Source organism: Thamnophis elegans, chromosome 2 (assembly GCF_009769535.1).
Source record: "Thamnophis elegans isolate rThaEle1 chromosome 2, rThaEle1.pri, whole genome shotgun sequence".
NCBI lineage: Eukaryota > Metazoa > Chordata > Lepidosauria > Squamata > Colubridae > Thamnophis > Thamnophis elegans.
Window position 1 is genome coordinate 18818216 of NC_045542.1, and position 16303 is coordinate 18834518.

A 16303-nucleotide genomic window follows, 5' to 3' on the forward strand; every position below is an offset into this window, starting at 1 on the left:
TCTGCAGACTGCAAAAACTTTTTTTTTTAATTTGCCTTTTAAAAACCTTGGTGCATCTGATACTCCAAAAAATACGGTAAGTTTTTGCAAATCAGTGCTGAGAACCAATCCTGTCAACCCGAACAATGTATTTTTGATGGAGCTCAGTCATGTCTGGCTCCTCACGACCCATGGACCACAGCACACCCCGTTTTCTATTATCTCCCAGATTATGCCCAAATCCATGTCCACTGTGTCAATGACACTATCTAACCATCTCATCCTCTGCCATCCCCTCTTCCTTTTGCCTTCAATCTTCCCCAATCTCAGGGTCTTTTCCAACGAAAGCAAAGCCTATGATGGCTTAGTCCAAAATGTCGGTCCGGCCCTTTGATTATGTGAAAGCTAAATATCTCCTAATATCTCGAGATTAAGCTGCTATTGATGGCGGACTTAAAAGTCGATGCCTCATCAGAGGAGAAGTAGGCAAGACTGAATGGTTGGCTGATAATTGCCTCAGGGGTGATCTATAGTCACAGAAGATTTCACTGGTCTCTGAATTAAATTGTTAGAATTATTCAAGCACAGTTACTAACTCTGAGGTTGAAGAGTAGAAAGGATAAAACTCCTAAGCCTTTAGCAAGAGGTGGCGCAGTGGTTAGAGTGCAGTACTGCAGGCCACTTCAGCTGACTGCTAGCTGCAGTTCGGCGATTCAAATCTCACCGGCTCAAGGTTGACTCAGCCTTCCATCCTTCCGAGGTGGGTGAAATGAGGACCCAGACTGTGGGGGCAATATGCTGACTCTGTAAACCGCTTAGAGAGGGCTGAAAGCCCTATGAAGCGGTATGTAAGTCTAACTGCTATTGCTATTGCTATTTTCCCCTCTGTATATCCCTTAAAATATACAGGAACCCTGGCATCCAAAAAAGTTGCTCGCAAGCCCACATTGTCCACTGTAAATACTTGCGCAAGGAATTAAGTGGAGTAAGTGTCTGCTGAGAGTTTGGCTACAGATGACACTGGGCAGGTACTCTGAGTTGGACATTTCACAAAGAGGCATCTCCAAAGTGCAGTGCATTCTGGGAACAAACATCCCTTGCGGCAGGGGTGTGGCTGTTCTTGTGATAGGTGATGCCTTTGTTTTCTTTCCTGCAGGTGCTGCTGCTTCGGCTTCACTCATGACTCCCAAAGCCCCTCCCACCCCCAGCCCTGTTACTGTCACCACCAGCACAGTGGAAGGTGGGGGCGTGGGCTGCCCGCTGCCCACAGGTGCCGATCCGTTCCCTTTCCTGGCACAGGAACAAGCACTGCCGTTTGGGAATGCTCTACCTCCTGGGCTCTTCCCCCTGGGCTCCTTCCCCTTCTCGCTGACCTTGGGCCCAGAGACACCACTTCCCCCTCTTAACCTGCAGGAGGAGCCAGATGGACAGCCCTTGTTGCCTCTGGTGCTGCCCAGCCTGGATTTGCTACAACAGCCAAGTGGGCTCCTGGCATCATTGTTGGCGCTGCCAGAGGCGGCGTGTGAAGGGCAGAGGGAAGCGGCGACAACGGAGCCATTGTTGGAGCCCTTCGCCAGCTTGCCCGAAACTCTGCATCCCCTGCTCTTCCCAGCACTTTCCACCCCTTCAGCTGTCCTAGCTTTAAACTCGGCACTGTTGGCAACCGGCCTGGGCTCTTCTGACACAGGACCGAGCCCCACACAGGTAAGTTTGCGCAAGGGGCCAGTTGCTTTTAGAAGTTTTTCATTTCATGGAGACGTGATAGGATCGGGCGGGAAGGGCACCAGTCTCCCTCGTTATGAGGATCTTGTGGGATTGGATCATAGGTTGAAGGCTATCTGAGGAACATTGAAAGGTTGGAAGGAATATAGTCGCTTTTTAGCAAAGCCTTCGCAAGATCTATCCAGCTACTATGGAGATAATACTGATCTGTTGATTTTATGTATTAAGAAAGTGTTATTCCAAGGAGACTTTGCATTAAGGGTTATGAACTACTGTATTTTTCTGAGTATAAGACGCACCTTTTTCCCTCAAAAAAGAGGCTGAAAATCTGGATGCGTCTTATACACTGAATACAGCATTTTTTTGTCTCCAGAAATCCCGCCCCCTTCACCAAAATGTCCATGCAGAGCCTTTAGGAGGCTTTCAGAGTGCTCCTGGGGGCTGGGGAGGGCAGAAATGAGCGAAAAACAGCCTGTTTTGGGGGGGGCACCCCCAGGAGCACTCTATAAGCCTCCTAAAGGCTATTCATGTCCTTTGTTGGGGGGAGAAAAACCAGGCCCTTTTTGGGACGTCTGCAGAGTGCAAAAACTTTTTTTTTAATTTGCCTCTTCAAAATCTTGGTGCGTCTTATACTCCGGTGCGTCTTATACTCCGAAAAATATGGGTAATTGTGGGATAATCAAAGAACTAATATTTAAAGTGCTCTGCATCCGCTTTAAATGAGCAACGGCTTTGAGTTCTCTCCTGAAATCATCTGCGGGGCTTGTCCTCATGGCGCTGCTCCTGTCTCAGACTTTTCCTGTCCTTCCATCCCAGACTGGCCTGGCTAGCACTCCTGTGGCACCTACCTCCACTAACACCATACCGACAACTACTGAGGGTACCCCCAGTGCCTCTGGGCGTCTGAATCCCATATTGCCTCAGCTTGTCAACCCGCTGCTGAGCACCACACTTCTGGGTGAGTTGATAGTCATCCTATGCCCAAACTCCTGGGAAAGTGAAGGTATTAAAACCCAAATTACTGCCCCTAAGCAGAAAGAGACTGCCCCCCCCCAAAGATGTCCTATTGCTCTAATGCAGTGTTTCTCAACCTTGGCGACTTTAAGTCCCCTCTCAATTCTGGGAGTTGAAGTCCACAGGACTTAAAGTCAGCAAGGTTGAGAAACACTGCTCTAATGTTTTGCTCTTTGCTTTCTCCAACCTGATTCTTCCCGGCAGGATATAATTGGAGTTATGCAGTAAGTCCTCGCCTATCAATCACAATTGAGACCAACAGCACTATTGCTAAATCGTGACCAACTTAGGATCTCCCTTCCCCTTGTTGTTAAGTGATTCAGCAGTCCTTAAGTGAGGCGTCATGTGACCATGACTTGTGATTTTGCTTCTGGGTTCTTCCTTAACTCTGCTTGTCAGAAGCTGAATCACGTGACCATGGAGCACTGCAAGGGTCATAAACGTACACCGATTGCAAAGTGCCTAAAACACGTGGCCATGGGTTGCTATAGCAGCAGGGTGAATCACTAGTAAAAAGGCTTGATTTAAATCAGCTTTATTAAATCATAATTTTTAAAGAGCAACTGTCATCTCTGTCCCACAATAGCTCCTCCTCTGACTCATTGACTCTCCCGTTCACTTTAATGGGATGGCTGGTGATGCAACAGTGACACAACAAATTGAGGGACATGATAAGCAGCAGGTGAGCGGATGCCCACTAATAGGATGATGGATCTGAAATGACAGGTGCTCTTTAAATGTAAGGACTCACTCTTGCTGGTAGTTAGAATCTTTAATATTATCATTTGCAAACAAAATGAAGATTTCCTTTTTAGCTTGCAGAGCTTGGATTAATTGAATGAGTTTACCAAAAATGTAAATATTGCAGAATATACAGCCCCATGCTAAGATAATTAAGCTCCATTTCATGCTGAATAAACTAAATATATTAATGCATCTTAAACAGAAAACTATCTTTGGATAGATTTTTACTCTGAAAGCATTTTATTAAAATAAATTTGATTTTAAAAAAATCCAATTTAAAATTTAAAAATCCGGGTTTTTTATAATTATTATTTAAAATCATAGATTTTTATCCACCCTGTAGAATAATCATAAATGTGAGGATTGGTCATGACCTGGTTTTCTTTACACTGTCATAACTTTGAACTGTCACTAAACGAGGCATCAGTGAGCAAGGCATTACCTGCAGTTGTCCACCTGTGGAGAGCTGTAGTTTGTGCAAAGTTCTTGCTCAATGTGGATGTGCCAACAACTTGCTTCTCCCTATGCAGGCCCTTTTGGCATTCCTCTGCTGATCTGATTGGTGGAGAGGGAATAAGAGTTATACTTATTGGCTATGCAGCAGTGGTGGGTTTCAAAAATTGTTCGAACCTACTCTGTGGGTGTGGCCTCTTTTGTGGGAGTGGCTTGCTGCCCATGTGACCGGATATGAAGATGCCGACGACACTTGTCAGAACCACCTTAAATTACCTCACACACAGCACTGGCATGCATAAGAATATGATGTAAACTTGTTTTTTAAAAGGCATCTTTGGTTTGCGTTAAAACAACTTCAACACACCCAATGTTCTGATTGCACCACAAACGCAGTAGTCATCCTTACCTTTCACAGAGGCACTGAGTTTTATAAATATGAGCATGATAGTGTAGAATAATCATATCCAAGGACCAGTGGTGGGTTTCAAAAAATTTTGGAACCTCTTCTGCTTTCCGTGTCCACTGGTGGAACCTCTTCTAACCGGTTCAGTAGATTTGACGAACCGGTTCTACCGAATAGGTGTGAACTGGTAGGAACCTATCTCTGCTACGCAGGAATTGTTGTAAAGGGATGATTCTTCAGTTCAGTTCCCCGTGACTGATTTTATCTATTACAAACAAAAGGACTTGTAGGTGCCTCTTTCAGATACCTTCTGAACGTGCCAAAATTGGATAACAGATAAAGTCCTCCTGACCTTCCAGCACTTAACTGTAGGTCTGGAGGGGAGAAAAGAGGTATACAAAGGCTTACCCCTAGAAGTGTTTGGGGTTGGTGCTGATGATAGCTATAAGCCAGCAGCAGAGTTGACATTCTCCTCCCTTTTGCCCATGTGAAGGTGATCTTCCATCCCTGAACCCAGCCTCAGGCCCCTCACTGATTGGAAGTCCTCTTCTCCAGGCCCAGCAGCCCCTTTTGCCACCCAATCTGCAAGGGCCTCTCGGAATCCAGCTTTTCCAAGGACAGCTACCCTTACTAGCAGGCTCCAACCCCCTGGCCTGCCTCCTCCAGAGCTTACAGGTAAGCAGTCTTGATAGTGCCACTATCAGCCTCAAGGTAGGTGGGCAATGGGCAAATGTTTAGCTCTTCTCTCCAGTGGTGAGTTGCTGCCGGTTCAGCCCAGATCAGCGAAACCGGTAGTAGCGCAGCGGAAGGCTCCGCCCACCCGTCCGGATGCTTCTGCGCATGCGCAGAAGCATCAAGGGTGCGGGAGCACACCCAAACTGGTACTTAGCAAGCCACCTCTGTTTCTCTCGTAAGCAAAGGGGTAAAAATTCTCAAATGTGTACTTGGAGTAATACATTTGCAAATTGTAATTGTGCGTAGATTAAACTTGAAGCAAAAAAAAAAAGGAGTGCGTTTAATATCTGTAAGGACCATATATGGTGGTTCTGAGGAGTTCACTAAAACTATTGATTCCCTTGCTAGATTAATGGTTGATTCCCTGGGGCTGATAGTCCTTGGAGATTTTAACCTTCCCTTTGATGGCATTGAATTTGGGACGGCCAAAGAGCTCATGGCAACCCAATTATCAAAAAACCAGACATCACACATTAAATCTGGTTTTGGTCCTTGGGGTAGCTGTGATATGGTCTAAGGTGGAGTCTTTTGCCATGGTTAGATCACTCTTTGGTTGTTATTTTGGTGTGCCTATGCAATTTTATCTTCCCCCTGCAAGAAGGAATGACCTATAAACAATACCACTTATATACTCCTTCACAGTGCTTTACAGCCCTCTCTAAGCAATTTACAGAGTCAGCCTATTGCCCCCAACAGTCTGGGTCCTCATTTTACCCACCTTGGAAGGATGGAAGGCTGAGTCTACCTTGAGCTGGTGAGAATTGAACTGCTGGTTCATTTGGCAGTCAGCAGAATTAGCCTGCACTACTGCATTCTAACCACTGTGCCACCATGGCTCTTATTAGGCTGTCTGCGCCAGGTGCCCTGATGAACCTGAAGGAGTTTCAGAGGACATCTGAGGTTTTTCCTGAGTTGTTTGTTGTAGACCTCTGTTTGTGCCTGGAATGGCCAGATAATGAGAACCTTAGACCAGGTTGCTCTTATGCAGCCTCTTACTGTGCATTAATGAGGAGCCCTGGTGCTGCAGTGGACAGAATGTAGCATTGCAGGCTAATTTTGCCAACTGCCAGCAGTTCGATCCTCACCGACTCAAGGTTGACTCAGCCGTCCACCTTTCCAAAGTCGATGAAATAAGAACCCAGATTGTTGGGAGCAGTAGGCTGACCTCTGTAAACCGCTTAGAGAGGGCTGTAAAGCCCTGTGAAGTGGTATATAAGTGCTATTACTAATCCTATAGAGGAAGAATGGGGAGGAGCTAGATTTTCCAAGAAACGCCAAAAGATGAAATGTCAGAAGAGAAGCCTGGAAAACCCTTGAAGGAAAACAACCAAGTGAACCAGTTAAGCATGCATAAGGACCCGTATTGGGGATTAAACTATTGGGTTAAGAGTGGTGACATTTAATTATTTCTGCAGTTTTATTGCATTGGTTGGTTGCCAGCCAGCTCTCCTTTTTAGGGTGATTCCTTCCTCATGATTATTTCCTGGGCTGCTGTGAAGAACAGTGATTCCCAAACTCTCTTAGTTCACAGCACACTTAGTGTCCTGGTAACTTTTTCATTGGGGGCCCCCGGTACCCAAAATATGTATCTGAATTACGGGGATCCTGCATTATATTTTAAATTTTCAAGAGAAACACTGCAATCCTAGGCTAGTAGTTCCTGCAAGATCTGACTTTACAGAGTGAAAATGACCCAGGATGGAGATGTGCAAGATCTGTGGCTAAGTTAACAAAAAGTGAAACTTGTTTTAAGTCCACAACAGACAGATAATATCCAGAAGTGACTCAGATGCTTCTTAATTTACTGAAGTATAAATAAAAAGAAAAGGTACTACATAATCCAACTGACAAAATTTTGTTATTATACCTCTCACAATGATAGTAATTTTAGTCTTCCTGTGGAGTTAATTTTCTAGTTTAGTCAATCTATCACTGACAGATTTTGGGCATGACTATATTTTCCTGGACAGATGTTGGGTACTCTTGCATTTCCCTCAAACATTTAAAATATTCTCTGGCTATAAGAAATAGAAATAAGGTGGCCAGTTCCTGCTGGTTTTGGTTAGAATAGGAGAGGGTTGCACCTGAAAACTTCAATTTGTAGAATACCACAACTTTATGCTCTCATCTCACCTGTCCATATAAGGACACTGAGGGAGACCATTTGTTCGGAGTCAGGTGTCATCAGTATGCAGGTGATACACAGGTGTATTTATCAATCCTCAACTGACTAACCAATACTGCCAGAGTTTTGTCCAGTGTGCAGATATCATTGTGAACAAATTGTTGTGTGGGCCGAAGGAGTTTGGAGTTTATTCAATTTGTAGGCCACCCTATTCCCCGAAGGGACTCAGGGCGGCTGAACAAAAGCCAAGGGAGGGGAAATTACAAAAAGTAAGACAAACAATCAGACAATACGAACAATTTAAAAGCACAACACACAGCAAATTCGAGTAGTGGGGGGGGAACTCAACCCCAGGCTTGCTGGGACAGCCAGGTCTTCATGGCCGTCTGGAAGGCCCGAAGGGTGGAGAGGGTCCGAATCTCCACGGGGAGCTCATTCCAAAGGGCCGGAGCAGCCATAGAGAAGGCCCTCCTCCGAGTAGTCCCCGAGAAGGAGCAGAATCTTCTGGCTCCAACCTTCTTATCTTTTCGTAAGGGCCTAAAGTTGTGGCTCTGCCACTCGGCTTGGAGCCCCGGTGTGGGGATCAGTGCAATGGAGATGGTGTCGGATCTGGAAGCCATCTTTTACATTGGGCCTTCAGGCCTACCACAATTTCTACTGTAGAAAAATGGGAGGGGCTTCCAGGTCTGACAGATGGCTGATTAATAATAGATCCCACCTCCCTCCCCATTCTGCCCCCAACCTGCCCTTGTGTCTTTGGTTTTAAAGTTTGATTTTAATATTTTTATTTTAACTAAGATGCAACTGTAAGCCGCCCAGAGTTACCCTGTGATAAGATGGGGCGGCTAATACTTTTTATAAATAAACAATAAATAAAATCAATTATTTACAGAACTTTAAGGAAGTTAGAACCAATCCTTATTACCAACTGTCAGGAATACACTTCAGCCTAAATCATAAATTACATGGCCAAGGAGCACATAAATAAATATTTGGATTCACATAATTACTGTAGTTGGATTGCATCAAAAGAGGAATATGCCAGCAAGAATAGGATGCTTTTTTATAATGTCCCGTCCTTCTTTGAAGCTGTTTCATGAGGTTTACCCACCACCTTTCCTGCTGCCCCAAAACCTGAAATCAAGATGGGTATTTCAGCTTGCCTAGGTTTCAGTGATAATGTCAGGTTGGTGCCCTCATCAAGTCATGGATGAGGGCAGATGTAGCTTTCAAAAGCAACAAGCAGAACCCAGGACCACTAAGGAGTCAGTTAACTGGTTTAATAAATATTAAAGTGAGGCCCACAGCTGTTTTTAGGGGTGAACAAAGCAGTGAGACAATGGAATCTCCTTATTCCTCTACTGGGACCTGTCCGTGCCCAGTTGGGATTCGGTATTCCTAGTCTAAACAACCAATATCTTCTGAAACATGTTTCCTTCTTAGTTTACGTGGGAACTAACTGGACATTCTTCGTTCAATTCCTTCCTTCATTCCTTCCTTCAAGATGGCGGCAGCAGAAGAAGCAGGATCAGATCACGGGAAGAGAAGTTACTAAATTAAGTAGGGAAGTATAAGGAGAGGGGGGGAAGGGAGGAAAAAGGAACAGAAAGTTAGATAAGTAAAATAGAAAGGATAAAGGAAAAGGAGAAATCGGGGTAAGGAGGAAAACACCAGCAAAACAGCAGGGCAGCAAATAAATAGCTGCACCCTTAGTTGGAGGCAGTCAGCAATAGAAAGTCCAGATCTCTGTCCAATAATACACTGTTTCCAGTGGTGAGGTTCCAAATCTTTTTCTATCGGTTCTATGATAGCACGCTTCGCGCTCGTACTTCGCGCGCATGCAGCACTCAAAGACCGCCCTCTGTGTCAGTGTTGGTGAGCTGAGCTGTTTTTTAGCTCAGCTGAGGCACGGCAATCCACTCTGCCACGCGAATCAGCTGAGCTAAAAAACAAGGGAATAAAGGACAGGGAACGACGGGGTGGGTCTACCAGAGGTGGCACTTACCGGTTCTCCAAACTGTTCAAACTTTCCGCTACTAGTTCGCCCGAACTGGTCTAAACCGACTGAATACCACCTCTGACTGTTTCCCTGAAAGGTTAAAAGATGAGAAAGGACCAGGAGGAACCAATTGAGTGTGATATTAATGCTCTTTAGAAAGACAGTCCTGAGAAATTGAACACTTAACAACCATGTTTATACGTTCAAAAATCCATCCACTTGGCAAAATGTAGGTCCAGAAAATCTTTTGGAGAAGCAACCCTTGAATTGCTGCAGAGAAAGTAAAATGATCTCACGAAGGTTTCTTCTCTCTTTCTCACTCTCTGTTTGCCAGCTAAGCACTGGTTTCAGTGCCCCAGAGAAACTGGTGCTACCCAGTGAACCGCCAGCCTCCGCCTTGTCCAGCGTGCTCCCTGTGCCAGAGACTGAGCCAAGCCACCAGACTATCTTGCCCCCTTGCACGGACACTGCCCTCACAAGTGCCTTAGAGTCGCCTAGAGCCCTTGAGCCAGCCCGGCAAGGAGAACAGGAGGCCCCCGCAGGGCAAGAAGCCAGCGGTTCCCACTCTCCCCACAAGCGGCTCAGGTGTAGCCTGGAAGAACTGAACGGGGACTCTGCCAGCAGCCTTCCACGAGGATCACTCCGGGGCAGCAAGACTGGACGGCGGGGGGGTGGGCGGGGGCGGGGAAGGCGCCACTTCAATGGCCAACTTCCTGAGTTGGGCGCAGGACATTTGTCGCATCCCACCTGGCGTTGCAACGGGGAAATGGTGGCTAGCAGTGCAGAAACCCAAGCAGGTCCTTTTGCTGTTCAGGAGATAAAGGTATGTAGAAGTGTTTAATTGGTCCTCTCCAACTTGGTACCCTTCAGGTGTTTGGAGACTGCATCCCCTGGAATTGCCAGTCAACTGGCTGAATTCTGGGGGTTGTAGTCTCAATGTAACTGAAAAGTACCCAGCTGGGGAAAGCTTAGATGGAACAAGGAAGGAGTTCAAGGAAATTGTAGGGAAATTGTTTTTTACCACAATTGTCCAGACACTCCAAAAGGAAAAAGCTTGCTTTCTGGGGGTACTTTCTTATTGACAACTCCATCAAACCCCAAGTGCTGGACCAGGATGGACCTTTGATCTAATCTACAAAGCAGTTGTGTTGGTCTCTTCTTTAGGTGAAAGATAACCCCAATTTGAGCCTTGTGTCCCACACTGGCCGCAATTGGGATTAATATTTCCATAATATAAGCAAGGCAATTGTTAAAGAGAGTCATGCCCAACTTTACGAGGGGTTTTTGTTTGTGCCACAGTTGTTAAGCAAATCAGTACAGTTGATTCAGCAAATCTAGCTTTCCCCACCGATCGTTCATTGGAAGCCAGCTGAGAAGGTCGCAACTGCAGAATCGCACAACCCTGAGATATGGCAAAGATTGTAAATGCATGCCGGTTGCCAGCCACTCCGATTTTGTTCACGTGATCGTGGGGATATTCTGGCAATGCCTAAGAACCACTCATAAATCATTGTTTTCAGGGCTGTTGTAAATTTGATTGGTCACTAAATGAATGGTTATAAGTCGAGGAATAGCTTTATACCGTTAAGTCTCTTTTTACATCAGTCCAGGTCGGCTAGGAAGATTCCCAGTTTTTCCATAGTCCTCCAGAAAGTGCTTCATGGTGTGTCTTTGGGGTTTTTTTTCTGGTATTGGACCAATAGCCATATGATTTCATGGTATTGATTAGGTTCATACATTATACTAAGCCATGGTTTTCTTAATCATGATTTGTTAAGTAAGCTAGAGTTAGCAAGATTCATATAAATTTTTCATTTGCAAACCAGAATTGCTGGGGGTTTGTAGCACTCTAAACAGGGGTGGAAAACCATGGCCCTTTTATGACTGGTGGACTTCAACTCCCAGAATTCCTGAGCTGGCTCAGGAATTCTGGGAATTGAAGTCCACCAGTCATAAAAGGCCCTTGGTTCCCCACCCTTGCTCTAAAAGTACAGATTGCCTCTGATCTTCGCAGCACTTTCTATCCCTCCAGCTGTCAGGCTGAGCTCTTCTGACACAAGGCTGACTCCGCACTACATGGAGGTCAGACAAGGAGGCTTTTTGCTTTAGAAATTGAAAGATGCTGTTTTTCATCTCAATGAGACATAAAACAAGTTGGGGGAAACTGTATTTAGTGCTCCAGCTACTCCTAATAAAGTGCTATATTTTTCAGAATATAAGATGCACCTTTTTGCCTCAAAAAACAGGGTGAAAATCTGGGTGTGACTTAGACACTGAATACAGCACTTTTGGCCTCCCAAAACGCCACCCCCTTTGCAAAAATGGCCTTGCATAGCCTCTAGACTGTTTTTTGCTCGTTTTTGCCCTCCCCCCCACCCTCAGGAACACTCTATAAGCCTCCTAAAGGCTATGCCTGCCTTTTTGACAAAAACACGGGGCCATTTTCATGAAAAACAAGTCGTTTTGGGGAGGCCTGTCTCTTTTTAATTCAAAATCTTGGTGCGTCTTATGCTCCGAAAAATATGGTAATCTTGTGGGATTTGGTCATAGGTTGAAGCCTATTTGAGGAATTTGTGGGATTGGTTAGATCCCGGGTATCAAACTTGCCGCGTCAATTTGCCATTATGTGATGCTTCGCGATGTGTTTTCCCTTCACGGAGCTGGGGTGGGCGTGGCCTGTGCGCGACATATCCATCCCGCAAGCCGCCAGTTTGACACCCCTGGGTTAGATTTATAGAGTCGCAAGCAGCAGAGGGCTTGCAGGACGCAACCTGATTCTGGTGGGATAAGACTGATATTATGGCTTAGTGTGATGTGTGAACCCAAACATTGTTTTGTTTCCTTTGATTGCTCCTTCTTCAGAGGACTTTGGTTTTAAAGTAAAAGACTATTCTAAAGCTTACTCAGGAAGAATTTTGGACTCTTCAAACTATGGGGGAGGTATGTATGTGTTGCTGTTTCCCTCATTCTAACAATATTAAATATAAACCCATGCATGTAGAGAACAGGAGAATCATATAGCGATGTGCCAGATTATCTTAACATTGTGCATATGTTATGTGAGGCAGCATTTAATTATGGGTGTCTCTGTGCACATATTTACATTTTTCCACATTGTCTTCAGTCTGAAACGAAAAAAGTTTAGGAAAGCTTTACTGTTTCCTTAAGTTGAATGGATGAGCTGATCCTTGTAGAAAGGTTGTGAAACCATGCATTGCCAGTCAAGCCAATTGTGTGGAGGGTCTTACCGTCAGCTCTGGAGTGCTTTTAGAAAGCGGACATCTTCAGAATTATTTACCTTCTAACCCATTTTTTTTCTAGGGACCTCCAGGTAGGCGACCAGCCCGCCGTGGCCGAAGGAGGAAAAGCAGGTGAGAATCAGTGCCCAGAAGGAACGGGATTCGTAAAGATAGCAGAATTCAAAGCAAGCCCTGACTTATCTCAGAGGTTATTTATTAGGCCACTGTTTTCTCTTTGCAGTGGTGTCCGGCCCAGTACCCGACCTGAGACTACACGGATTCGGGGTCCTAGCATTGATCCAGGGTCCAGCCCATTGGTAAATATGTATTTTTTTTCTTGTGGGTGAGAATGTGAAGTAGACCAAGCCAGTATTTCTTGGGGAGGGGATTTCCTAAGGTGTGGCGTACAGTATTGATGCGTTCTGCCTCTTTTTAAATTGAGGTAAACGGCTCCTTTGTGGTTTATACTACGGTTTCTACTGCAGTGTGGAGGGGAAAAAATGCCACTGATTTTTGGCAATTGTGGCTGCAGAGGGCCATTTACAAAGACTGCAGAAGGGATGCTCAAGAGTTATTATGTACTCCTGAGCGGGAGTCTCCAACCTTGGCAACTTTTAAGACTTGTGGACTTCAACTCCCAGAATTCCTCAGTCAGCTTTGAAGGACATCTTCTTATCCAAACCTTTGTTCAAGGCAGGAGTCCTTATTCCGTCCTGAAGAAGTGGTTGTCCAGTGCCTTTTTGAAACCCTCCACTGATGGAGCACCCACAATTCCAGGAGAATTAATTGTTTCATTCCATTGATTAATTGTTCTCGCTGTCAGGAAATTCCTCTTTGGTTCCAAGTTGGAACTTCTTCCTCTGCCAAGCTCCCTCCCATCGCTTCTTGTCCTGCCCTCAAGTGCTTTGAGGGATAAATAGATCCCCTCTTCTCTGTTGAGAGCCCCTCAAGTACTGGGAAATAGTATCATGTCCCCTAGTCCAAATTATTCCAGGGAGTCAGCAACCTTAAACACTCAAACAGCCATAAAGGTCCTAACCAGAAGCCCCCCCGTTCAATTCTGGAGCCAACCGGAAGTCCGGTTCCCCCACCATAGAGTCTCCTCCTAGCACAACATCCTGTTTATCTGTCCTAACTGAAAGCCCTATCAATTGTGGAGCTAACCTCAGCTTTGCTGGCTGAGGAATTCTGGGAGTTGAAGTCCACAAGTGTCAGCACCTCTCCATTAGATAATTAGGAAAGAAGACCACGAGACTCCATGTGTAGAAATCAAGTGTACTTTTACTAATTATAAATGATTAAAGGCATAGCGAAGCGAAATCTGATTATTTAGGCGCGAAAGTGATTGATATATAGAATAGTCCATTCCCCACCCCTTGGCATCACAGTTACAGTCCAATCATAATTCTCTCAAGTGTCAGGTGTGAGATAACTTCAAAAGGCATCACGAAGATGGAGTGTTGGTGCCGTTAGTCCTGGCGGGAATCTCCCACGCATGCGTAGTCCGACCAGCAGCTGAACTCCAGAACCTTCCTCCAGCACAATGAGTAACCCCTCCCAAATACCATGCCCTCCTTCCCCGTTTCATGGCAGCCGAAGCAACAGCAAAGCAGAGGCTGACAACAAGTCTTAAAGTTGCCAAGATTGGACACCCCTGCTCCTGAGGATGCCCCCTCCCCCGCTTTGTAAGGGAAGGAATAAGGAGTGGTGCTGTCATCCAAACTTGTGAATTAATACAATACAATAACTTCTCTTTCCTCACTTTTTCCCTCTTGTAGGTTGACTACACTGTTGCTCGACGGCCTCGGCCTGGCCGGCCTGTGAAAAACAGGAGGAGGAAATTGGCCACATAACACTGCCTGGAACCAAGGGGTCTCCACCACTGTCCACTCTTAAACAAAGAGAGCTTGGGACATCTGTCTCTCCCCATCCATGATCCCCTCCCATCTCTGGGGCCCAGCCTACGGGCGTAGCCCAAAGGAGGGGAGGAAATACCAGCAAAAGGATCGGTTGTTGCTGACGGCTCTGAGCATCTTGACCATGAATGTGTTTTAGCTTCACCACTTGCCTGGATTCCAGAATCTTTTGCCAGAGGGATCTCTAAAAGCACACGGTGCAGCTCTGGTCTCAGCATTTTTTTTGGGAAGGGCGGGGTGGGGTTTGTTGTCAGGAGGAGGCTAAGGGGGAGAGGGGAGAGGACCACGCCCATAGCACTTCTTGAAGCCATGTTTGTAACGTTCCTCTTGGTGGTGCAGGAGACCCTCCTGCCCTTGCTTTTGTGTCTTCCCCCACCCCTGGTGAGATTTCCCTATGGTTGGGTCCCCCCGAAACCTCAGAAAGGAGTAGCAAGGGCCGTGTCCTCCTGGAGGGGGACGACGCCCTTTCACTTCCCACCTTACCTCAGGCCTGCGTGCACCGCACACGGGTGAGAACCGGCTCAGGGTTTTAGTACAAGAATCAGTTGCTTCTTCTCTCTGCCTTGCCAAACATACACACACACACACACTCTCTCTCTATCTCTGTCACACACACGCAGGTAAGCTTGGTCCTGATCCCAGTGGCCAAGGTACAAAGCAATAAGGAAAATAAGCCACGTTAAGTTCAAGGAAAAATCCTATTCAGTTTTCCAAGAAATTTCTTCCCTTCCCTCCCAATGCAGCCACTCTGCCTCTATTTATATGCGACTCAAAGACGGCAACAATACTCCACACCCTGAATGGTGACTTAGCCTGTTCTATTCTCCTCTTCAAGTCCAGTTGCAACTCTGGGTCTGTAAGAGTCTCAAGGGCAACCTTCTTCCCTACACAAAAATACCCCTATTTGTTTTTAAACTATATATTATTTCCTTGTATTTCCCTTTTTAAAAAAAATCCTCAAAAGAACACTCAGGTCACAGCATATTGGGGTGGGGTGGAGAAAGATGATTTTGTGCTCAAAAATACACTTGGCCCATCTTTGCCAGCGTGAACTCCCTTTCCCCTGCTCCTCTCCCCATTCATTCCCCCAAACACATACACTACAATCCTCATCTCTAAATGACCAAATCACATTCACGCCCCCCCCCCCCCGTCCTCTTCCCCCATCCGGTTGCAACTCTGGACACATTATGCAAAAGCACTGTGTAGATACTGTACAGGTTGTGCTGTGTCTCCCCTTCCCTCCCATGCACTTCAACCAACCAACTTCGGCCTTTCTTTTGTATAAAGAAGAAATAAAAAAAAGGAATGGGGGAGGAAAAGCTATTTTTCCTTTTTCGAGCTTAAATTTTGTTTTGTAAAAATAAAAATACACAATTGTGAATTGTAGCTTTTCTATGGGAGCGACTTTTAATTTAACAGATGAAAATATTTTGAAGCTTAGATTGAAGTTACTGTTTATTTGTTTATTTTTGGGGGGGGTGTTTTGTATCAAGTATTAAAATATGTATTTAAAACAGCTGGATGCGATTGTTTTTGGGCAGCTGAAACTCTAGCTTTGGAACAGGACTATACTCTTAACTTAGGATGGGAGAAGAGGCTGGAACTGCCTTGTCTCAAAGAAAACAGCCTTACTGGGCAGGCAACCTTAACAAGCAATAACAAGCAGGTGGTTTGCGGATTGGCAGCTGCCTCCCTGCATTGTGCCTCTTTCAATTCTCATTCAGAACTAGCATTAAATTAGAAATTCTTTGCTTCATGACTAATGATACTTCAAACGCATTAGGTAATGCAGCATTACTAAATTGCCTGACTGAGCTCACCTCCTGAGATCATGATAATAGCGAGATCTCCTTGTCTTCTGTCAGCCAAGCATTGGCTTGCATTAGAAGCATGGAAGCGGCAGTAGCAAATTAGCTAAGAGCGCTAAAAGGAGACTTTTTGACACCTAAAAATGCTACCTAATTCCAG

At 45.5% G+C, this 16303-nt stretch overlaps 1 protein-coding gene across 2 annotated transcripts in view; it reads left to right on the plus strand.

The window, feature by feature from the left end:
- Nucleotides 1-15688, plus strand: part of MBD6 (methyl-CpG binding domain protein 6) — a 30421-nt gene extending 14733 nt beyond the window's left edge. The window contains exons 7-13 of one of the 2 annotated variants that reach the window (XM_032210164.1): nucleotides 1136-1683; nucleotides 2518-2659; nucleotides 4812-4993; nucleotides 9512-10000; nucleotides 12499-12548; nucleotides 12658-12733; nucleotides 14195-15688. In XM_032210164.1, coding sequence (XP_032066055.1) covers nucleotides 1136-1683; nucleotides 2518-2659; nucleotides 4812-4993; nucleotides 9512-10000; nucleotides 12499-12548; nucleotides 12658-12733; nucleotides 14195-14269 — 1562 coding nt within the window. In that variant the 3' untranslated portion in view covers nucleotides 14270-15688. The other variant, XM_032210165.1, reaches the window with a different exon arrangement.
- Nucleotides 15689-16303: the final 615 nt, after the last annotated feature.